Source organism: Urocitellus parryii, chromosome 6 (assembly GCF_045843805.1).
Source record: "Urocitellus parryii isolate mUroPar1 chromosome 6, mUroPar1.hap1, whole genome shotgun sequence".
NCBI classification, from domain to species: Eukaryota; Metazoa; Chordata; class Mammalia; order Rodentia; family Sciuridae; genus Urocitellus; species Urocitellus parryii.
In genome coordinates this window covers 31,482,875-31,507,170 of record NC_135536.1, presented here as the reverse complement: position 1 = coordinate 31,507,170, position 24,296 = coordinate 31,482,875, and the positions used below count along the sequence as shown (strand labels likewise).

General features: G+C 41.3%; 2 protein-coding genes, 3 non-coding genes and 1 pseudogene across 9 annotated transcripts; all 6 read right to left on the bottom strand.

The window, feature by feature from the left end:
• Positions 1–3,722: 3,722 nt before the first annotated feature.
• Positions 3,723–4,497, bottom strand: LOC113200676 (mitochondrial nicotinamide adenine dinucleotide transporter SLC25A51-like; annotated as a pseudogene).
• A 476-nt stretch (positions 4,498–4,973) lies between these two features.
• On the bottom strand, positions 4,974–21,234 carry LOC113200693 (ribonuclease 4). 4 transcript variants are annotated; one of them, XM_026414196.2, is made up of 2 exons: positions 21,047–21,234; positions 4,974–6,396 (listed from the first exon to the last, which is right to left on the bottom strand). In XM_026414196.2, the coding sequence occupies exon 2, from the start codon at positions 6,377–6,379 to the stop codon at positions 5,936–5,938; it is 444 nt and encodes a 147-aa protein (XP_026269981.2). In that variant the 5' UTR covers positions 6,380–6,396; positions 21,047–21,234; the 3' UTR covers positions 4,974–5,935. The 4 variants fall into 4 exon arrangements, with proteins under 4 accessions (XP_026269981.2, XP_026269979.2, XP_026269980.2 ...); XM_026414194.2 differs by lacking the exon at positions 21,047–21,234 and adding an exon at positions 20,826–21,023; XM_026414195.2 differs by lacking the exon at positions 21,047–21,234 and adding an exon at positions 14,121–14,196.
• Ang (angiogenin) lies at positions 8,324–14,186 on the bottom strand. 2 transcript variants are annotated; one of them, XM_026414230.2, is made up of 2 exons: positions 14,102–14,186; positions 8,324–8,923 (listed from the first exon to the last, which is right to left on the bottom strand). In XM_026414230.2, the coding sequence occupies exon 2, from the start codon at positions 8,903–8,905 to the stop codon at positions 8,465–8,467; it is 441 nt and encodes a 146-aa protein (XP_026270015.1). In that variant the 5' UTR covers positions 8,906–8,923; positions 14,102–14,186; the 3' UTR covers positions 8,324–8,464. The 2 variants fall into 2 exon arrangements, with proteins under 2 accessions (XP_026270015.1, XP_026270016.1); XM_026414231.2 differs by having other exon boundaries at positions 14,121–14,180.
• Positions 21,235–21,600: 366 nt separating the features above from the next.
• Positions 21,601–21,672, bottom strand: Trnap-ugg (transfer RNA proline (anticodon UGG)). The gene has a single exon. It is a non-coding gene; the product is annotated as a tRNA-Pro (tRNA).
• Positions 21,673–22,872: 1,200 nt separating this feature from the next.
• Trnay-gua (transfer RNA tyrosine (anticodon GUA)) lies at positions 22,873–22,962 on the bottom strand. Its single transcript is given in 2 exon segments — positions 22,873–22,908; positions 22,926–22,962. It is a non-coding gene; the product is annotated as a tRNA-Tyr (tRNA).
• Positions 22,963–23,977: 1,015 nt separating this feature from the next.
• Trnat-ugu (transfer RNA threonine (anticodon UGU)) lies at positions 23,978–24,050 on the bottom strand. The gene has a single exon. It is a non-coding gene; the product is annotated as a tRNA-Thr (tRNA).
• Positions 24,051–24,296: the final 246 nt, after the last annotated feature.

Sequence of the window (24,296 nt, the reverse complement as noted above, 5' to 3'; positions counted from 1 at the left end):
TACAAATATTTCCTTTCATTTTGAACGTTGTATCTTCACTGTTGATTGTTTTTTCTTCAGAAGCTTCTTAATTGATTAATAGTCTGTTTTGCTTATTTTCGCTTCTGTTGCCTGTGTTTTGGGGATCTTATCCAAATAAATCTTTGCCTATACCAATGTCCCAAAGTGTTTCTTCTATGTTTTATTCTATGAGCTTTATAATTTGGGGTCTTCTAATTAAGACCAGATAAGCCAAGATAGTTGCCTAACAATTTGTTTATATATAATTCATTTTGAGTTAATTTTTGTACAAGGTAAGAGATACAGGTTTCCTTTCAGTTTTCTGTGTATGGTGATCCAGTTTTCTTTTTCTTTTTTCTTTTTTTTGATTGGTTCTTTTTGGTTATACATAACAGTAGAATCCATTCTGATATAAACATACAAGCATGGAGTATATCTTATTTTAATTAGGACCTCATTCTTGTGGAGGTGATCTAGTTTTCTAAGCACCATTTGCTGAAGAGATTGTCTTTCTTTAATGTATGTTCTTGTTACTTTTACCAAAAACCAGTTTGCTGTTAATACATGGACTTATTTTTGGGTTTAGTTCCATTCATCTCTGTGTTGTTTACATACCTTTTGCTAGTACCTTTGCTGTTTTGGTTATGATAGCTTTCCTTCACATTGTGAGGTCAGGGATGTTAATGCCTTCAGCTTTGTTCTTTTTGCTCAGGATTGTTTTGGTTATTCAGGATCTCTTGGGATTCCAGATGGGTTTTATTATTGTTTTTTTATTTCTGTGAGGAATTTCATCGAAATTTTGACAGGAACGCTTTGTAACAGTTTATGGCAGTCATATATTCCTAAGGTGTTTTATTCTTTCTATTCCTGTGAAGTGCAAATAGATAGATTAGTCTGGTTTATGTGCTTGGGCAAGTCTGCTGTACAGGATGCTCTACTAACAAGATTGTACAGTGGCCTATATATTGCTTTGTGGAGTTGAGTTTTTCATTATGGGTGCCTATTAAACATTTTTCAATCTCCATAGGTTAGCAACAAGTAACCTCTTCCTGGATTGGGCAACAGAAGTTATACATCATGCCAATCAGACTGATTCTTGAATCTGCTCAGGACTCACTGTGACCACAGCACATGCATTCCCCTGAGTAGTCCAACCTACAGATGAGACAGAATGGACTTGACTAAAATGGAACTGGAGTAAAGACACCTTCATGTCTCAACCCAAGTGTCTAAAAAATTAGTGCTATGGATGTCCTTTTGATTGATCCATTCTTTAGATGGTTAATGTCCCTTCCTTTAACATGATGCAATATTTTTCATGCTTGATGATAGGTTCTTACTCTTTGTACTGCTGTTGTTGAATATGAATGCAAGGTGCCTCTGGAGCCTGTTCTGATGACTTTGTGGAAGAAAATGGCAGGCATAAGAATGTTAGAGTCATTAAAGGGTCTTTGAGCCACTGAAGGTGTGGAGTGTTGTGGGTTTAATGCAGGTTAGTACCTAGGAAGTCTTTTGTCCCTGGCAGTGAGTTAAGAAGCATTTAAAAAAATGTTATAGAGGGTAAGGGGGAAAGAATCTGGCCAATTCTTGAATGTCTGATCTTTAGCTGAATGAAATTAGCTGAATTAAAGCAGAATGAACTTGGTTATGAAGTAAAGGAATCCATCTATAAAGTAGGAACACTATCTGCCCTATATATATTCCGACTGCTTGTAGGCATGGTGTAGCCCCCATACTGTCCTGGCCTGCCACCACCAAGGAGTATCCAAGTAATAAAATGTCCAAACTCACTCTGTTGAGTCCAAATTCTTTTTCTTGGATCAGTAAACAGTACACTGGGTCTTTGCATCCCTATTGTTGAAGAGATTCCTTGATGGATACTACACTTGATTTCCATGGGTCACCTCTTTTTCCAGGGTGATTTTCCTTTGGATTTGACTTCTCTGACAACAGTTTATGCTAACCTAAAAAAGAAAGAAAGAAAGAAAGAAAGAAAGAAAGAAAGAAAGAAAGAAAGAAAGGAAGGAAGGAAGGAAGGAAGGAAGAAAGAAGAAATATAGGACCTCTGGGACAAAAAATTTTATTTACTATTAGTAAAGTTTTTCAACTTGGGGTATACAGACTAAGAAAATCCTAGGCACACACAAGTAATTGGAACAAAGAGGGAGTTTTTAAAGACAAAGAAATCAGGTAAACAGCTTCAAAACTTAGGTAATTGGTTTCAGGAATTCATTGTTGGAGTTGGCATTATTGTTTTGGGAGAAATAGCCATTGCTAGGCAACAGTCTTGGCTTATCTGAAATACTATGGCTAGAGGAAATTCCTGAGATAAGCTGCTTACAAGGTATCAAGGTAATTTAGAAATGCACTCAAGAGAGCTTTATGGGTATTCCCAACTCCTTTGGGTTAGAACTTTGACATAAATTATTCCATTTTATATTGTTAACCTCCATTAGCCAGGTGGAAGAGATGAATAGAGCAAGGGATGGAGATCTAGAAGTTCCATGCCTTCTTAGGATGTGCTTCCCTCCCAGTACCTAGCAACTTGGGAGCTGTTCAAATTGCATTGTCCGTGAGTTTTTATGGAGACTGTTTTCCTTGCCTGCCAACCATTATTGGAGGTCAATTGTTGAAGCTGAAAGTTCTACTCCATAATCACTTGTTCTTTCTGGTCACCAGCCCCATCTAGAGGCTATCTAGGGAACTTAATCTAAATCACATCATTAGCAAAAACTCAGATGATAAGGGGCTCATTATAATAACAAAATATTCCTAATTCAGAAATTCCAAAAGGTTTTTAAAATGAGGTTTGCTATGAAGGACATTACAAAGGATACATATTAAAAGCTTCATAAGGTAAGGTATAGGGGAAGAGGCACAGAGCTTCCTTCCATGCCCTCTCCAGGCCTCCAGGAACCTGTATAGGTCCTTTTGAGCTTTTATGGAGACCCCATCACATATTTAATGCTAATAGACTGGATGGGGAAACCCAGCAAGTCAGTTTGCTCCCAGTTTCCCTGTACAACATTCCTTCCTCCTGGACATGTAACAGGACCTTTCCCAAAGGGGGGTCTTATAATATACTATCAGACAAAGTAGATTTCATGAGTTCTGTGACAGAAATCAGGACAAAGACAAAATATATTTTATTTTGCTCCACAGTTACCAACTCCCATGACAACATGGACGGTGCCAAGGGCAGAATTCTCTGTCCTCACTCTTTTTTTTTTTTTTTTTTTGGACAGGGGATTAACCCCAGGGGTGCTTTACCACTGACCTAATCCCTAATCCTTTTTAATTTTTGAAACAGAGTCTTACTAAGATGTTGAGGCTGGTCTTAAACTTGGCAATTCTCCTGCTTCAACTTCCTAAATTACTGGGATTATAGATGTTGCCACTGTGCCTGGCTGTCCTTACTCATATATTGACAAACTGTTGGAGGAAAACCTTGCCCTCCATCTACCAACGTTCTATGGTCAAGGGCCTATGAATCAACAGTAGACAGATCAATAGGAGGAAAGGAAACTGGTTCTATTCATAACTTGTGGGAGGGCTAGGATGAAGGGATAAGTTAGATTATATTTTTCTTCTTCCTTCTTCTCCTCCTTCCCCTCCTCCTTATCCTCTACCCCTTCTTGTCTTTTTAAGTTTCCTGCTGAAACCTTTTATTGTTTTGTTCTTGTTGTTGAAGCTTAAAGAAAGTAGCTTTGCCCATAATTCCTGAGACGTGGACTTAATGACACCAACTTGAATTTGAGTCAATTAGGAACAAGACCAAACTGCATTTCTAGGTCTATTTAGTTGATAAATGGAACTTCACCAATGACTTTTTTCATATAACCTTCAACAAGAACTCGTAAGTGGCATTGCCACTCGTAAGTGGCATTGATTATGCGCCAAGAGATAAGGGACCCATGGTCATTCAGGTGGACCCCTCTGAAAAGATTTGTCTGTCTCCTGTCCTATTCTACCCTGATTTGTTTTTAAAACCTTGAGGAAAGATTAAAATTTTTCACCAATCTGAGATTGTATAAGAATTTTTACAACATTAATTGAGGGGAAAAAATATCCCCAAACCAAGAATCCCACCATGGCACCCAACAGACCTCCACAGATAAGGTCATTGACTAAAAGAGCATCATGAATCACTGCAGCAGGCTGATGCTCCTTAATGGAACTTTGAAGTCCAAAGAAAAGAACTTTGCTGAATCCATTATGGAAATGAATAGGCACCAAACTTCAATAATACTCTCCAATTCCATGGCATTTCAGTGACTGGAAAGCCTGATAAGTGTTTGTGAATTTGTCATGATGCTTGTGATCTTGAAGCAATGTCTGAACTCTGCAATGGAGTGAAATGGTTTCTGTTGTCCCTGCAAGTACTGTTGCCACACCACCAAGCCCCTCCACAGGTTTCAAACACTGGGGCACTGACGTGCTTTTAGAGAGAGGAAGTGCTCTCTGGGAAAGCAAATGGACTTTTAGAGAGTATAAATGAAAGGTTCAGGTAAGGTTTATTTGTACAATTGTCTTGGAATATCTCCTGCCTGGAGATTCCCATGGAGGGAAGTTAATACTGGCTGTATTTTCAGGAAGCTGTGCATTAATCAGATAAAGGGAGTTCCAATAAAATTTCTTTCTGTATCTTCTGTTATTTAAATATTTTCAATTTATTCTCCCCTCCCCACACACTTCCCTCCTTGCAGGTAGCATCTTCGTATATCTCTGCTCTCCAATTTATTTCTGAATCTCCAAAGGGTGAGGGAATGGGTGTGAGACTTGTTTTTGAGATGAATCACTTCTTCTGAAATAAACAAGATAAAGGTTTCTATGCTGTGGTCATGGATCTGATGTGCATTCTGGCCAGAATGTATGAGGATATTCAGGTGTATATATGGAAGACCAGAACTTAGAGTATAGGAGAAAAATTAATAAATAAAAATAATAAGTAAAAATTAAAAAATCCCCTTAGATACTTGCAGATTAAGTCTTTTATTACAATTACAAGGGAAACATGAAAAATCTTTTAAACAGGAAGTCTTTTTTTTTCAGTTCTGAGAATTGAACCCAGGGATGCTCTACCACTGAGCTACATTCCCCAGCCCTTTTTAATTTTTATTTTGAGATGGGGGTCTCACTAAGTTATTCAGGCTGGCCTTCAACTTGTGATCTTCCTGCCTCAGGCTCCTAGGTAGGTAGGATTACAGGCCTGTTCCACTATGCCTGACTTTAAGAGTAAGTTAATCTTAATGATCTAGTACATTTTTAATACCCTAACATCTTAGGATGAATCAAAAGTTTGCAAAGAAAAAGAGAAATTTTCTAATACCATTCCTTGATATAATCAGACACAAACATAACAAGGTCAAATCACACAGAGCTCTAATTTTACCAGTATGTTATTTCTAAACATTTAATGACTCCCCAAACAGCTGAATTTTGGGAATAATAAAAAGCAGACACTTTCAAAACACTCCTTATAATGAACAGAAAAAGCCCCGAATGAGGAGCCAATTCAACTGAAATTTTGTCTCAGATCTTCCACTAACTTAATGGTCTTCAGTAAATTCCCTTAACAGCATTGTCAGCATCAAAGAGGTACAAGGGATATGAAAATGAGATAACTGAGAAGAAAGTACTTTAAAATGCTTGAAATGTGATATAAATACACATAATGACTCAATTCCAGAGTATAGGATCTGAAACAGCTAAGTTGACTTGTCTTTTATAAAGAAGCTTATAATAGAAAAGCCTGGACTCACCATAGTTTGCCTCCATTTCTCTTGGATACTTAATAAAATGGGTTACATAGAGGGAAAGTGTAAGTAATGAGCAGAGGAGACAGAGTCCAAAACAATTTAAATGCATTACTCATTGCTATTCTTGGAGTAAATCAGAGGCCAATCACTGGCTATATAGCACCCAAGGATGACATTTATCTGTCAAAGTGCACAGGCACCTCTGGGTCACCTTCACAAGCAACTACCACCCGCCTAGTGCTTGCCTTAGCCCGATATCTGCAGTTGGAGGTCCTGGAACTTCCTGTCTCCTTGCAGTCTGTGACCTTCACTACACCCTCATGACAGTTCATCTTGCCGTTCTTGCACTGGATATTTTCAGTGTTACAGATGCTGCGAATACTCCAGATGTCTTCATGGATGAAGGTGTTGAAGCTCTTGCACCGATGTAAAGTCATCTTCCGTCTATGCATCATCAAGTTGCAGTAGTTATCATTGCCACCTGTCTCCTGAGGGTCCACGTGTTGCCGCAGAAACCGCTGGTACATGCGATCCTGGCCATAGGAAGGCTGCACCAGCTGTAGCCCTATCAGGGTGAGCAGCAAGAACAGAAGCAATGAGTGGGTCCTCTGCAGAGCCATCACCGCCTTAGTGGTGCCTAGAGAAAGCAAGAGGCAGGAGAAGGGACAGTGAGAACTGGGTTCTGGAGAGAGGGGTTGAGAATGACACGTTGACATTTCCTTGACGCCACAGTCTCGTCTTTCCCCTTCTTTTATGTACCATCTGCCCACTCTTTTCTGCTCCCAACTTTTCCCATCCTCATTTTCCCCCGAGTGAACAATTTTCCAACATGGCACTTCTCTAAATGCAAAACTCTCTTTTCCAGAAAGAAGCTCTACAGTGAACCAGAACAGAACTTGCTGGGTGGCTGTCCAAGCCTGTGTGGTCCAGGTACAAAAAGAGGAAATGCAAATCTACACAGAACTGGAATTGTCTTGTGATATAATTACCTGGTATGGGGAATGTTTGATTTACTGGAAGCTCCAACAGTTTAGACAAACTCAGGTCAAAGAAAGTTTATGCACCAATTTGAATAGCTTACATCTAGGAATTGAGGGAGGTAGAGAAAAGAGAATAGAGTAAAATTTCAGACTAGCCTTTGCTCTCATATGACTATTCTCCAAGTGGAATAAAATCAGGTCCTTTTGGAAATCATATGTGTATATACATACATACATATGATTTCATACATGTAAGTATACATGTGTGTGTTTTAAATTAGGATATTAAAGACATGCTCAGAATTGCTTCTCTCCCTTGAGGTTTCAGGGATGGAGGTGTAAATCACTTGACAACTCTGACTAGACCAATACTGCCATCTGGCAGTCACTCCTAGAATTGACTTGAACTGTGACGCTGGTCTGAGTTGATTCTACTGGTGGCAATGGGGATGTTGGAGAGGAATCAGCTCTGATTTGAAAGGAAGTGAGCAATCTGAAGCAGCAAAGATAGTTTTTTGAGAGTCAAACAGATGCATCTCTACCTGTGTAGTTCAAGGTCTGGCCCCAGCTGAACTCCTTGTTTGACATATATGGATACCTGTCCCTTTTTTTTGGCAGTGCTGGGGATGGAACCCTGGGATTTGCACAAATAGGCTTAGATGAGTGCTCTATCACTGAGCTATATCCCCAGCCTTAAGCTACTGTTCTTTCTTTTCAGAGATCCTGCTTCTTGAGGGTAGAGCCCACCATGTGAGTGACTGTGATGGCTTATGAGGGACTACTTCATTCCACCACTACTCCATCCTTTGATTTGGTGATAGTGACCACTACCAAACATAACTATTGTTCTTTTAAACATCACCTCTTATTTCATAGTCACCTTTTGCCTTTGTACAGAATGATACAACCTCTATATCCTATTCCTTTGATTACAGCTGAAGATACAAGATAATTGTGTTCGAAAGAGAGGAAGTAAAGTGGTTCTGGGAAGAAGAGTGGCAGGAAGAGCTGACGCTTGATATACTCTACTTCCCAGACCAATGGAAACACGCTTCTGAAGGTTCACTTGGTACTTGGGTTCTAACTTCAGCAGAACAGAGCCTCTTCCCATAACCATGTGATTTCCTGGAAAAGAGCCATTTGTGTGTGTGTGTGTGTGTGTGTGTGTGAGAGAGAGAGAGAGAGAGAGAGAGAGAGAGAGAGAGAGAGAGAGAGAGGAAAAGGAAAGAGAGAGATAGAAAGCATAATTAATAATCGATGTATTGGTAGTTGGTTTTAAACTTTCTTCCCAAGGTCTCATAATTGTGAGATTAATGTTGGCTCATTTCTTAAAAGAAAAAAAAAACAATTTTCATCTCTTGAAAATTCTTCTTAAAACTGTAAGCCCTAGAGTTTTCCCAGCTCTCTCTATAGATGAGCTTATCAACTTTACCCTCCCACAAAGGTAAAGTATACCTCCCCATTGACTGATGGGGAACTGGTGATAAAGAAAAAGATGTTTCTACTCCATTCTATCCTCTTTGGAAGCAGTTGAGTGATTCTTACTGGTTTCAGAGACATTTTTATTTATTAAACATAGGTTGTAAAACACAAAAGATGCAGATGGCTTATTTTCTGGGCGCCTGGAAGTGAATACTGCTGTCACTATTCTGAAGTATAGAGGGGAAGCTCAAGGAAAGGAAAGCAAAACCAGCTCAGGGCCAGTGGCCAGCAGTGGCCTGCTGGTTATAGACGGAAAAAGGACTCATCAAAGTGGACAGGTAAGCCATTTTCACAGGCAATAACAATGTGTCTGAACCCTGCTGTAGCCCGGTACCGGCATGGAGGCCGAGGGGACCCTCCTGCATGCTTGCAAGTGGTGACTTGGAAAGGAGACTTGCTTATTCTTAAGTTTTCTCCGTGAGGGTTTCCATTTCTATTTCCACAGATGGCCTTGATGTTGCCCTTGTTGCCATGAATAAAGGTGTTGGTGTCTTTGCAAGGTGAGGTCAGCTCTCGTCTCTCCATCATGCTTTCACAGTATCTGTCATTCCGTCCCTTTGGTTTGGCATCATAGTGCTGGGTCAGGAAGTGTTTGTACCTGGAGTTATCCTGAGCCAGGGTCGGTGGGGTCACAACCAGACCCAGCATGAAGACCAACAATAAAGGGCCTAGGCCCAGCACCATCGCTTCCAACAGAGGTTCCTGCCAAGGGCAAAAGGAGGAGTGGTAGGGGCACATATCTTCATTCCAAATTAGGCTAAAAGGACAGGTAATTTTCTCTCTGTCAGGGCATCATGTCTCAGGCATCCTCAGTCACCTAATTACAGCTTTTCTTTAGTCTTCCTCGCTAAATTTACTACCTAGGGTTAATCCATTTCTTTGGAAAGTCTATTTAATAGTTTTCCTAATACAACTTCCAACCCCAGCCATTCTTCCTTATCTATTAGGATCACTGAGTGTTTGCCTTTCTATCAGTCATAGTGTGACAAAATCCATTCACACTCTTAATTTATTCATTTAATACCAAACATTATATAAGTCTCTTCTGGGTGTGGGCACTGTGCAAGACCTTAGGACATTAAAGACCATTAAGATGAAGATCACTTGAGCCCAGGAGCTCCAGGCCAGCCTGGGTAAGATATAAGACCTTGCCTAAAACAGAGAAAGAAAAGACACACCAAATGCCAACCTAAATAGGAATGTGACAGCTCCAATTTGCTGAGATGAGACCACAATACTCGTGTGAGAGCTATGAAGGATGACTTTTAAGGGATCCTGAGCCCAGAAAAAGGTCACCTGAGTACTGCTTTAGATGGGTTCCTGGACATATATTTTAATCAATCATCTCTCTATGAGAAGAGCAGTGGAGAGTGGTGTCACCTAGAGGTGAAAAGAGGCAGTTCCACTTCTCTAAGAAGTCTGTGGTTCATGGCCTAAGGCAGAATTGTTTTATACTCTAAAGAAAGAACAGGGAGGAGCATGGAAGAAACCATGCAATGCTTGGAAGTGAGTCCGAGGTTAATTCCCACAGAGCAGAAAAGGCAATTCAAGTTTATTCTGAGGGGCTTCTCACACTGGGGGAATTTGAATTATTCTAGAGAATATTTTCTAGTTCTCTCTGCATATGTACATAAACTGTCCCACAATTGGCAAATGATGTTACCATGTGGTAAAAAACTAAACTAAACAGACAACAAAAATTCCTAAGATCTTTTCATAAGGTCAAAAGACTTGCAATTGGCTAAAATGTTTTTCTCAACATCATTCTGAAAAGAAAAAGAGAAGACGATCCCTGCCACCATCTGTCAAGAGCTAATAGCCTTGAACTGTAGAATTCACACACCATTGTATATGGGGGTGTGTGTGTGGGTATGTGTGTGACTCAAACGCAGCTATAGGATAAACTTCCTCCTGGAACATGACTTTAATTCAATGACAGATCATTGAAAATAGAATTAAATGTGGATTATAACAAAATAGAAAACAGACACAAACTTCTGAGATTTTATTTCTTACAAAATTTGAAATTTTGAGAATTAAAAGGTTTTTGGCATTTGTAAAAGGTATTTTTCTGATGTTGTTATTTTGTTTTGCTTTTTGAGATGGGGTCTTGCTCTGTTGCCCAGATTGGTCCAAATTTGTGGGCTCAAGTGATCCTCCCACCTCAGCCTCCTAAGTAGCTAGGACCAGAGGTGTGTGTCATTATGCCCAGCGTGCAGCAAGTAGTTTCTGACAGTAACCTTAGTTCTTGGAAGAAAAATTTAAATACCATTCAACCAAATGTGGTGGTGCATGCCTGTAATCCCAGTAGCTCTGGAGACTGAGGCAGGAGGATTGTAAGTTCAAAATCAGCTTCAGCAACTTAGCAAGGCCCTAAGCAACTTAGTGAGACCCTGTCTCAAAATAAAAGAAAAAAGAATTGTGTATGCAGCTCAGTGGTTAAGCACACACCCCTGGGTTCAATCTCTGGTACCAAAAAAAAAAACCAAACAAAAACCAAAGAACCCACAAAACCCAAACCATTCCGAGCCTTTAAAAAAACACCATAGATCTATACCATCTCATATCAAATATCTATAAATGCTGCTATTTTTATTATTAGTTTTGGATAAATAAATAAAAATGGCTTTTCACTGTAAATTTTTTTTTATATTTATTTTTTAGTTTTTGGGTGGACACAACATCTTTATTTGTATGTGGTGCTGAGGATCGAACCCAGGCCGCATGCATGCCAGGCGAGCGTGCTACCGCTTGAGCCACATCCCCAGCCCTTCACTGTAAAATTTTAACTGAGTTTTAGAACCTTTATTTTTAAGTAATTTGTCTACCAATAACTCATTTAATTTATGATTGAAAGCAAGCTGTCTTTCTAATAAGCATTGATCCTCCTTGTCTGTTTCATGGTAACTGTAGACAAATTTGGTACATTGTTGAAGAATGCCAAGTTAGACACCAAGGAATCTTTTAATTATTTCACAGTATGGAAATAAATTGCAGTTTAAAAAGTTTCCATTAAGCAAGAGACTACAATTTGTAAGAGAATCAAGTAAAAGTGTGTTCTGGAATTTACCAAGAATGTGGCAATGATTGCAAAAGTGACAGCCACCCCTAAAATACCTAAAATAATAACAAGTATTTACACATGGCTGGGGTACCTTGCTACCTGTGTGACAAGTTCTTCACATTTATACTGTGCTTTTCAGTCTCCTGGGTGTGTTTTCTCTTTCTGTTTTTTTTTTTTTTAATCTTATCCCTTTCACTGATTTGTAATCAATTAAATATATTGCCGTATATTGGACAAATATTGACTTCAAACGTCACAGGCAACTGTAAAATATCAAGTTCTCAAGATTGGAGAGGAACATAGAGGTCACATAGTCAATATCCCTCTGGTACCAGAATCCCTGAGTTCAAAAATTAGGAAGCAGAACAAGGGCAGATAGTACTCAAAAGAGCCATTAGGTGGTAGTGGTGGCTAGGGATGTTAGTAATGTCTTCCCTCAAGAAGAACGACAGTTGGTCCTTAGAGGTGCCAATATACAGGTTATGGGTATATTAATGTTCACATAAGGAAGTCTGAGCTGGCAGCCCTGCTGAGTTTCTGTCCAAACTTTCTATGCTTTAGATATTAAGACCATGAAGACCTTTAGCCATTCAGAAGAATGAAATTATTTGCTGGTAAATGGATGGAACTGTAGAATATTATGCTAAGTGAAATAAGCCAGTGTCCCAAAGACAGACTGTTCTCTCTAATATGTGGATGCTAACCCACAACAATGGTCGTGGGGAGGGGAAGAATAAAAGTCCATTGGATGAGACAAAGGGGAACGAAGGGAAGGGAATACGAAGTATGGTAGAATGAATTACACATAAATTTCCTTGTATTTGAACATAGGACCAAGGTAACTCTGTATCATGAACAACCACAAGAATAGATTCCTAATTAGAATGTTATACTTCATGATGTATAATATACCAAAATACATTCTATTGTCATGTACATAGAAAAAGAATGAAGAAGGAGGGGGAGGAGAAGGAGGAGGAGGAGGAGGAGGAAGAAGAAGAAGAAGAAAATGATAATCTGACCATAGGGCATCACAAAATAGATTTACCTGTTGTCAGGTTTTATGGGTGCTATTTCCAAGAATGCTATGACTCATGTGATCTTGAACAAACATTAGACTATTTACTTGTCAGTGTTTCCTACTGGTGTATAATCTACAGGAGGGCAGGGCCCACATTATTTACCTTGAATCCTGTGCTTGCCTCAAATAGAGAGGCAATATTGTCTAAATGACTGATTTCATTTTCCTCTTCAGGCATAGGTTTTTTTCATTTATAAAACAAGAGTTGCTAACTCTAAAGTCAGAAAGTCCATGGTTCTAGGCAAAACAGTCTTTACCTGTATCAGCAGCATAAGTCCAATGGCAATGGAATTGTAGAGACAGATTTATGTAAGTTTGGTTGGTGGCATAAGGCACCAGCTAGCAGAGGAGGAGGAGGAGGAAGAGGAAGAAGAAAATGATAATCTGACCATAAGGGTATCAGAAACTGGTAATAGGGTGATCTGTAGTCCTGTCTTACTGAGATGCATCATCTCTTAAAGCTAGGTGTATAAGACAAGTCCACATATCATCTTTAGTTAAGACATTAGACTGATACTATAGGAGGGCTTTACCTCCTAAAACACAGGTTACTCTTTGGAGTGTGAAAGCCCTCAGGTCTTAATATGGCAAGGGGGAGGGGTAACGTTGTTTCCAATTTGCAGAATTCGTAAACTCATTTTGTAATTCGGACTGTTCAGTTTTATTGTAATCTTGACTCCCTAAAACACATAGAAACCAAAGCCCAATCAGCACACACCACACCAGTGATATTTACAATCTGCCTCCTCACATATTCAACCTCCTCATTTACATGTTCAACCCCAAATTTCCCAAGACCAGGCAAAATGGAATTGGGAGAAAACAAGTAAGAGCCAGATTATTTGTGAGGTAGAAATGAATCCGCCTAGGCCAAGGATCTGAATGTATTTTGGTGTATTATACATACAGAGCTTTACTCAGATATGCATCTATACCCAAACATGGAACTGTCAGTTGACTTTTTATCAGTGGAATATGTCCCAATGTTCTTCAGACTCCTTTATCTTTTATCTCAAACTAATCCCTAAGTCTTCATAACAATTAATATCCCCATCCTTTTCTCAAAGGTAATGTTTTGTATCCAAGGGCTGTACCAACCTTTAGGTACTAGCGAGTTAACATGACAGTTTATGATGAGTAATTATGGTTATCATTTTCATAAATGTAGTCTGGCCCTTTTGTACATTCTAGGGCAATATCTTCCTGAGGGAAACAATAACACTAAATGCATTTTCCTCCCATTAACTCTCTTGTTTCTTCCCTTCAATTGGCCAGTGTACCTTCTTTTGATCCCAAACAAAGTGTTCCACTTTGTTTTTAAAGAGCTTCCAAAACTTTTCTAAGTAAAGAAATCTGTTCAGGATGTTAGAAGGAAACAGTGCTGAAAGCATACTTTTTGTATCTCTCCTTAAACCACATATAATGCTTATAATGGGGGCAGGAGCATAAGTATTTCAGATGCCCTTTAACAAATGGCTTTCCAGATCTCTGGGGATTTTATTACAATTTAGGAATGGCCTTAAACCTCCACTTGCTCCCAATCCCACTAATTTCCTATTATACACATACAGGTTATCCCCAAAGAAAACTGTTTACATTTTAAATTTGAGAGTCTTATTTTTTTTCTTTTTATCCCATCAACTTGGTCCCAGAGATCTTAAAAAGGGATAAAGCATTTCATTGAAATGGATGAATGACTAGAAATAGTATATAAAGAAATATAACAATAGATTACCCAGGAGGAAGAATCTTACAAAAATCTGGCAGTTTCCCTCCAACTAGAGATGGATCTGGCTGTTCTTCCTGGAGAGGAGTTCCAGCTGTGTGAACGTAGAGGTCCCTCCTGGTTCTGATTATATAGTGTTCACATGAAGGGGTGGGAAAACTGACCTAAGGTCCCAAATCCTGGCAGAGACAAGCAAACCAAGGACCCTGCTCTTAGACAAACGAGGAGAGTCATTCACCTTTTCCCTGGGCATGACTGGATCAAATATTAACCCACCTGAATGGACTGGAAATCTGTCCTGGGGGAAAAGTTTGATAAACATGGCCTTTCATCCCAAAGCTGCCTCTTTCTGATGTCCATGGTTCTTATTCTCGCCCACAACAGAACTGAGGTTTCATTGTTCACACACAGTTATCTGAATCTTTAAGACATTATCTTTGACCTGATGAGCCAACTCCAAGAACTGCCTTGGAAGAAGTCTATAGAGTAAGTTATGGTCTTCCTGTGGTTGCTTTTCTACTGTACTTTCTGTGTATCTATTGAATTTGGTTTCATGAAAGGATGCTAAGAAGATTATACCAGAAATTTCATGGAACCAGAAAAACACTTTTAGTGAAGGTTATGTGACAGCTATTAATACCCTGCCTCCTACCTCAGCCTCCCAGATGCTACCCCCAGAAATAACCTTGCTGTGTTTCTTGGGCTTCTCTTTCCTTTTAAATTTTTTTTTTGTAATTTTTTCTAATTAGTTATATATGACAGCAGAATACATTTATGCACTTGATATATCATACATAAATGGTAAAGGCTTCGCCTTCCTTTTATCTTTACCTATGCACAAGAGACTAACTCTGAGCACTCCATCTTCTGTTCCTTGACAAAAACAATTGCAAAATTGATTATCTCCACCACTGATGCAACTTCGCTCTTTCAGACACTCAAAAAGTAGCATCACTACTTATATAGGAACATGGGCCTCAGTCACCATTATCACTTTCTACATCCTATAATTTCAAATATTAAGCAAAAGTGGGATGCCCCAAATTTCCAGACTCCCAGTATTCACCTAAATTTGTGCTGCATCTAGAACACTGTCATCCTGTTTTAAATCCTCAACACTCTGTTGTCATCCCCACACCAGGTGTTCAATCTGCCCATGTTTGAGAAAGTGACAACTCAAGACAGGCTGGCTGCCAGTAAAGCAACTGCACTTGAAATCATTACAGTAATTATAATAATCAGTGTTACCCTTTATTTTGTGAAGCTCTCATATACATGACTACATTTAACCCTCTGGGCTGTGTGAGGTAGGTATTACATAAGTCTCTTTTGCTTATTAGAAACTCCAAGATCAAATAGCAGATGAATGGTGGAGTCAGACTTCAAGCCCTTAAACTGCAGAGAGAAAATCTACTTGCTTTTCCAGACTCAGCTCAGCAATGCCTCCTCTGGGTCCCAGCTAGTTCTTCTCAATCCCCATCCAATCCTCTGAAGAGCTGCCCACTTCTTTCTTTGTGGAGTCATGGCATCCAGTACATACCTGCAACCAGGCAAGCATTTAGCAGAGATCCCAAGATGACAGCACTGAGTTAACCTCAGATATGTGCTGGTCTGTCTGAGAAGCAGGTGAGTCAGCCTGAAGGAAGTCTGTTTGTGTAAGGACCTGTAATGCCTCAAGAAAGGATTCATCCTAACAGAAGAACATGATGAGGGGTAGAAGAAAGATACACAGGCCATACAGCAGTGTGGGGAGTATGGTGTGTGTCATTTACATTCCCTTCTGACTCAGTTTCCTGAGTCCTAGGGAGAAGACCCTGCAATAAAAAATTGAGTAAAGGAGTGGGGAGGGTTGTTGTTTAGTAGTAGAGTGCTCACCTAGCATATGTGAGGCCCTGGGTACAACCTCCATACCACACATATACAACTTAAATAAAAATAAGTTTTGTTTTATAAAATCTATCTTTCTCTCTTTGGTACTGGGAATTGAACCACACCTAGCTATTTCATGAAATCTCTCTAAAACTCAGAGAGTCAATAGCAAAGCAGTGTAATTAAGTCCACAATCCCAGTGATTCAGGAAGCTCAGGCAAGAAGATCATAAGTTGAGGCCAGCCTCAGCAATTTAGCAGGACCATAAGCAACTTAACAAGGCTCATTCTCAAAATAAACATAAAAAGGGCTGGGGATGTAGTTCAGTGGCAAAGCACCCCTTGATTCAATCCCCACTCTCAAAAAAAAAAAGGAAGAAATTCACTGTGATTGTTGTATGCTTACCTTGTAATCTTGTATCTAGGGGGAAACATAATATTCACTTCAATTGATTGTCAATTTATACATTTTGTTCCATCTTTCTATGTAGATAATCATATATAGATAACTAAAGCTGTACTTCTTCTCTTTTAGGGATTCACTACAGGAGTGGAGTAGGGGGGCAGGAGCAAGGGCAAACTACCTTCCCCCACATGGGAATCATGTTGGGATATTTTTGAGGCAAGTCTGGACCCAAGAACTGGAGCATCGGTTCATACCATTTGCTCTACCAGAAAGGAAGAGGACACTGTGTATTGTCATCCTGTTTTAAATCCTCACTCTCAGAAGCACAGGTCACTTTGTATGGCAGGAATAGACCTCTCGGAGGGAGCTGAAACAGGACAGGTAAAAACTCAGCCTTACTGTGTAGGTTAAAAGCTAATTTGCAGGCTGGGAACTTCAGAAAAAAAAGGTGCACTGATTTGGAGTACTTATAATTGGATGGGATCAACCTGGTTTTACTTCAGGATAGGGTAACCAGGAAAATAGTCTGCTAACCATCACTCCTTTCTCTTGAAGGCTTACAAATGAGAGTGGCATGGTAGCAGTCACTAACTTAGGCAGTCCTGATTTCCAGACAGAGAAGGAAGGCTTTCAAGGGTCTCAGGAAGGCTCTGCTTCTAGCTTATTGCTCATTCCTGAAATCTCACTGAGTACCCTTCATTTCTGAGGTATTGGTCCTGGCTCCAATGGAAAAAAAAATCCCTAGGAGGGTAAAATCTTTACATATCTGACAGTAATTTACACAACCTTAGGAATGTGCTTCAGATCCTTTGTTAAGAACAGTTTCTGGTAACTGGGGAAGCTTGATGATTTAAGGCAGAAGAAAAGTGGGTGGCAAGGCTCAGTCTCAAAATAAAACATAAAAAGGGCTGGGGGATATAGTTCAGTGGCAAAGCACCTCTTGTATGGAAAAGGACCAGTTTTTCAGTTTTGTTGGAACACAGACCTGCCTGAGCTTCACTGTTGTCCTTGTCCCAGCATCCCCAGTCAAACCCTAAGCTAAAAGGAAAAGAGGTTGGGGGTAATGAGAAGAGGACTAAAGCAAACTGCCACATACTGCTTGCCCATAGGACCTGATGCCTCAGAGGTCCTGGAGTCCTTGGAAAGGGAGGGGCTGGCATGCCTCTGACGTACCATCAAACACCAAAAGCCAAAGTTTGTTCTGCCAAGTGCCAAAGTTTAAAGTATTTCAGGAGCAAAGAGAAATAACAGCACATAGGAGCCCACAAGATGGGGCTTCAACTGGCATCCAACAGAGTGCCCAAATGCTCAGTTCCTTTTGTGGGCAAACACCATTTGCAAATGGTACCTATTTTAAATTAATCACACATTACCATTTAAAAGGACACTGGAGAGCTAAGTTCTAAAAAGTTATGGACCACTTGTTTGTTAGGGAGGAGAGATGCCAGACTAATTGCAACACCCCGATTGCTTCAGCAGTCATCAGTAGAAGCAGCAGCCAACTCCCACAGCTGGAAACGACTTGATTAATATGTCCCTTCTCTGATAAATAGCCTAAGAACTAAGATAAGGTGCTCTACCCTAACCCACAATTTGCACACACACCCATGGATACATACACACACACACACACACACACACCCATACATGCCTCTGGCCTTGAAACACCAATTCAAGCACCATCTCATCAGAACAGAGCTGCCTCTACTTTTAGTCACGGGGTAGTGGGAAGGAGTAGCCTCAGGCCTCTGAATACAGTCAGAGCCCTTCTCTGCCTGACAACCCTGGAGGATTCACAACCTGCTCACATAGTTGATAATGCAAAAAGCCATTTCTTTACTTTTCAACTAGGCAGAAGGAGGTTATGTTAAAAGAGAAAATAGGGTTGTTTGTTTTTTAAAAAACAAACACATCAGCCAGGCATGGTGGTGCACACCTGTAATCGCAGTGACTCTGGAGCCCGAGGCAGGAGGATGGCAAATTCAAAGCCAGTCTCAGAAACTTAGCAAGGCCCTAAGTAACTTAGCAAAACCCTGTCTCAAAATAAAAAAATAAAAAGGGATGAGGATTGGTTTAGTGGTAAAGTACCCTGGTACAAAAAAGAAAGTTTTGCTATTTCATTAAAATACATCTAGTACTTACTCATGTGTGTTTCAAAATACAAGAAATTATAGTCTATGATTAACAAACATTATATCTTTGTCAGTAATTTTAATACATGCAAAGCATTGCTGATTTAAAAAAATACTCATTAAAAAAAAAAAGTTCTGTGGGGTATGGTGGTACATGCCTGTAATCCTAGTATCTCAGGAGGCTAAGGCAGGAAGATCACAGTTTTGCCTGGGCAATTTAGCAAGACACTCAGCAACTTAACTACTTGGGGATGTAGCTCAGTGGTAAAGGGTCCCTGGGTTCACATCCCAGAACCACATAAATATATAAAATTTATATATAACAAATATATAAAATAAGTAAATTTAAAAATGAAAAATGTTCTGACAACTTGAACTTAAAAGTCATTCCCTTTTTCTGGATTTTTTTCCTATGTCTCTCTCCCCAGCCAGTTGTGTCCTCACATGTAGACACAAAAAGCATGAAATTTTCCTTCCAAAGATTCTAGTGTTTATGTACTTTCCTCCTTTATACAGAGTATACATGTGTGATTCTGTCCTTAGGAGTAATTACAAAATTAGGTGATGGAAGGAATGAATTACATGTACTCTAAATTCTGTTATAACAGTAACATTTATAGCAATAAACACAACACTTATTCAGTAACAGAGGTAATAGTTAAAGGAGGAAACACATGAAGAAGAAGGGTCATGGCTCCAGGAAACAGGGACACTGTTGACTGAAGGTGAATGGGAACAAAGTCCTGAGGACATATCTATATCTCAAAAGACAAAAATTAAACATTCACTTTTCAACAAACTTTGGGCTTTGTGCCTGCCTATTCCCTCTTTCCCAGGCATTCTTCTGAAAACAACTGTTTACAGAGACTTTTCTTGGCTCAAATACAGATTAAATTAAAAATACTAAAACAGGTTTCACCCATGTGCATTGGTCCTCTTATTAATCCACCTACTTTAATTTGAGTCACAGGCAAATGCTTCCAATGATAACTCAATAAACCTCTTACTCTTATCTGCTTATAACCTGCCATTTGCTTTCTAACTAGAGCCAAGGCCATTCCTCTTTTCCTTGAATAATTTCCCCCGTAATTCATCTCCATTTTACTAAAGTACCTTCTTTTATCTAAGAGTTATATTACTAATGCATCACTACCCCACACAGTGGGGGAATAAGAGAGGGAGGGACCCTGAGGAACTAAAGAGGATTTTGTTTCTCATTGGTTTCTTCCTCTCTAGTAAGATGCATTTTACTGATGATGAAACTGAGAATCAGATGGAGATATTAGTTGCCCAAGAACTTATGATGCTCCTGGGAATAGAAGCTCTCCAATGTACCACTTAGCTTTTAGATGCCATTTGAGTAATTTCTGAAAAATCAAAATCAAAGTTTTTGTTTTGTTTTGGTACCAGGGATTGAACCCATGAGGGTTTACATCCCCAGCCTGGGTTGTTTTTTTTTTGTTTGTTTTTTTTAAGTTGCTGAGGTTGTCTTTGAACTTGTGATCCTTGTGCCTCATCCTCTTGAGTCCCTGGGATTACATGTTTGCCCACCAGGCCCAGCTAATCAAAGTTAATTTTAAAGCTGATACTGAATGAGTCTTTTAAAGGAAGCCTATATTGAATATTTCCATATGTTCCAAAAATATTTATTCCCCATATTATCTGCAAAAGAATTGCTGGAATTAAAGTCGCTGTGACAAAATTACCCTTCAGCATTAACAACCTAGCTGTGTGGTTAAGCAGATTTTTGAATACTGGAGACTGCTTCTGAAAAGTTGGCTGTGGGCTTGGCTCCTTCGAAATTTCCCAGCTCTGGGAATGTAACTGAAATGGTTTTCACTGCCCTTTCTAAAAGAAAGATGTTCTGAGTTACCAATGTTAAGTTCCCATTTGATGTGTTGTCTCAGAGAAGGAGAACTAGAAACCAGTAAGAAAGCTTAGAGAAGAGGCAGTTGGCAAAGGTTTCCAAGAATTTCACAACACTGGCTAAGGGTGTGGTAAGGGTGGGAGACAGAAAACAGAAAACGGAAACACCCGTCTCCAAAAGTTAGTATGTGGGCAAAAATTGGACAAGGCCTGCTTCACAAATCTGATGGGCACCCTGGGCACCTGGCAAAGTTTTGCTCGTTTTGATCAACCGTAGACTTCCGCCCAGGCCTCTTCTCAGTTTGCAAAATCTGTGGTCCCTTCTGAGCCTGGAAGGACAATGGGGCATTCGCGCTGGCATCTCTGCCTAGCTGAGTAAAGTAAAAATCGGGGAGGGAACAAAATATTGCTTACTCCTGCAAAAAAAAAAAAAAAAGAAAGAAAAAGAAAAAGAAAATGACCTTTAGTTTCCTTCCCCGCTCCTCAATTCCTCAGTCCGGTCCTCCAACGCCTCTCTGATGAGTCCCACACGGCCTCGGCCAAGAAGGGATTCCCATGGCCAAATCGCTCCTGGCAACGCTACCAAGAGGCGGGAAGAGGAGCAGGAGTGCGAACCCAACCTCGGCCTCGGAACTAGGCGGCAGAAACGTGAGAACAGTGGAAAGAAGATTTTGTTTCTCACCCGCTTCTTCCTCCCCAGTGAGCTGATGGAGAGCTGGTAGAAAGCGTACGGACGTGCTTTTAAATCTCGATGGAGATCTGCGGTGTGAGCGCGCGCCTGCGGGTGCGCACCGACCGGGATGGGGTGCGGAGAAGAGGGTCCGCGTTCTAGTTTCGACGTGGCTTGGGACCCGGCGGGATTTCGCCCAGGAGGCGCCTCCCGCCTGTATCCGCCTTCAGACGCCACAACCTCCGCCCCTGGGCAACTAGCCAATCCCCACCGGACAGAAAGCGAGCCGGGGGACCTGCTGGGCAGCAGCAGGGAGGACACAGCCTCAGGGAAGATCAGACCAGAGCAGAACTTCCAAGAACGAGGGCGCCCTGAAGGCATCCCAGAGAACCCAGGGAATTTTGTTCAGTCACCAGTCACTAGCCGCATTTGCCACGTTCCTTCAGGGCTGTCCTCTTTCACAGGGTAACTCAAGTGTGATTAGTTTATACTGAATTTAGCTTTTTTCCAGCGGTTGTCAAAAGGTGTAAAAACAAGAAAAAAAAAAAAAAAAAAAAACGCCAGCTGGGCTCGTCCGGGATTTGAACCCGGGACCTCTCGCACCCAAAGCGAGAATCATACCCCTAGACCAACGAGCCACGGCGCTGTCGGTTTTCTCAGCCTCCTTCTGAACTACACTTTTGTGCCAGCAATTGGCCGCCAGGGTGCTCTTGCGTTCTGAGTTTTAGTTTTCTTTCTTTCTTTCGGTAACATTTTCTTTCCATCTTGCTTAGTTCTTTCTCCCGTCCTTATCAACTTCCACATTTGACACTGGACCCGTCCCCGCTTATTCTCCTTCCCTCCCACGTCCTGTAAACCTCCGGACCCAGGAGATCAGGGAGATCAGAGAGGCAGCTTTTCAGAATTCAGGCCACACGCTTGAGTTCCACTGAGCCAGGTCCGGGAGGGTCTAACTTCATGCTCGAGCCTGAAGCTAACCAGGTTGGAGCTTCAGGACCGGAGCGGACCTCGATCGCAGGACAGTAGAGTCCTGAGCCCAGGACAGGCGCACCGGGAGTTTTGGACTGGCCTGCTTCTACCCTCGCATTGGCATAAGATCCTAGAAACAGGACTGGGAGACATCAAAATACCGGGAGCTAGAGTAGGCTGCGGGTGAACAAGTAGGTTGGAAGTGAATCACTTTGTTGCGTTTCCTGATATTGTAGAGCCCCAACAGTCTCCCGGAATATGCACCACGTCCTCCACCTCCCCACCTTTGCTTCAGTTGTTTGATCTTTCTGGAATTCATGCTCCCACTTTCATCCCAACTCAAGTCAGATTCTATTTCTCTTTTCTGTCCTGCCTCAGATGAAAATGTTTTGGTAGAACTATATAAATAATTAATACTTAAGTATCTTAAAACTTCCTTTTCCTCAAAGGACGTGTGTGTGTGTGTGTGTGTGTGTGTGTGTGTGTGTGTAGAGTAGGGCAATCACTCGGGCAGAAAGTCACAGGAGGGTTCTTCTGCAAATCAGAATTCTGCAGGAAGCGGGGTACACAAACATGCATATCAACAATGTTCTTCTATACCATCCAGTAGACTTTCACTTTTGGACTTCAGGCAAACCAGGATGCACAGAAGTCAAAAATAGGCCGGCAAGGAGGGTATCTCTTGCCTTTAGGTAGGCTCGCACATTTCTGTACCTCAGAATTGGAGGAAAGGGGCTCAGTTTCATTAGTGGGATAAACAGATGTGTACTATTCTCCTAAGGTCTCCTCAAAGGTTGGAAGACTTCAGATCAGAATACGGGTACAAAGGACTTCTTAATTTAGTAGTGTGAATCTAAAAACAGCGCTTTTCCTTCGAGCCGGAATCGAACCAGCGACCTAAGGATGACTACACCGGGACACGCTACAGTCCTCCGCTCTACCAGCTGAGCTATCGAAGGTAGCACGTACACACCTCTCAAGAATTCCCTGTTCAAGGCATAAACAACCTGAAGGCGGCGCAAGACTATTTTAGAGCATGACCACCGCGAAAGCATAGTTTGTGAGAAAGTCATGCGTCTGTGATTATAGGGACAGCTCTTTTGGAGCTGAATTCTCCTGCTTCACTAAAGGGGCTTGCTGTCCTCCAGGACATGTGCCTTTGTGTGTGGCGGATAGGACCGGCATTCTGTCATCGAAGATCTGAGGACCTAGACATTCCCAGCCCGCCCAGCCGCCAGGCCGACCCGCCTTCCCAGTGCCTCACTTCCGGCGCTTGCAGGGTGCGGCGCGTCCGCTCTGGCGGGCGGTCTCTCCCGGCAGCCGCCACGTCCTCACGCTTGGGGGTGGGACAGCGTGCGGAAAAGAATAGAGAAGCGTAAATCTAGTGTTTCTGTGATGATTCGCGTCTGAAGAAAATACATTAAGTTTTTCAAATAGGAAACCACAATTTATTTTTGTCATTATCAAGTTTAGAGACCTAAGTCTCGCACCCAAATTTACCGGCACTTAGTTCTCCCCGATGAGACAGCGAAGGGTCCAAGATCCAGTGATCCTGAACCCTGGCCGGACGGCGCACGCCTTCTGGACGACTGACCTAAACGGCTGTCGCCGGTTTTCTCCCTGTAGGGAAGGATCTTGTTCTCGACTCGAAATCTGCCCAGTGTTTGAGGGCTCGGTTTGTTCTCCCTGGGCCCCTCTTCTTCCTTGCTCCAGCGCTGCAGGCGCGGGGTACCAGTCGAAGCGTCCACAATGCTGGGGTGTCCGCGGAGGCTGGCCGCGCGTCCCGCAGCTTGTAATGGACTCCGCCACACTCCAGTCAGCAGAGCAGGACATGCGCATTCATACAGGAACCTAAATGGAAGAGATTTCCGCTCAGTTGGTGTTCATTCGGGAGCACCAGCAAGTTGGAATTAGCCCATTTTCTTCGTAATGTGGAAGGGAAATTAATGAAGGAAAAAAAAAAACAAACCCATGAGGCCCCAGCGAGATTTGAACTCGCGACCCCTGGTTTACAAGACCAGTGCTCTAACCCCTGAGCTATAGGGCCTCGCGAGAGCAGCCGTTCCATGTTTCTCAGAAAAGGAACGTGTTGCTGAGTTTCCACTAGACCACGTGAGAATGGAACGCAAAACTTGGATTTCTTTTCACTGCGGATTCTGGGATTACTGGAAATGATGCAGTACGGAAGCCAGTGACAGAAACCACCACTATCTTAAGATTGGAGATATGTGCCCTACCCGACACAAACTGACACAATAAAAGACATACACACACGCACACCTTCAGTTTGTAA

What these genes read in the sequence shown, in the direction of transcription:
- LOC113200693 (XM_026414196.2), bottom strand. Translation starts at nt 6,379, where the DNA reads ATGGCTCTGCAGAGGACCCACTCATTGCTTCTGTTCTTGCTGCTCACC.
- Ang (XM_026414230.2), bottom strand. Translation starts at nt 8,905, where the DNA reads ATGGTGCTGGGCCTAGGCCCTTTATTGTTGGTCTTCATGCTGGGTCTG.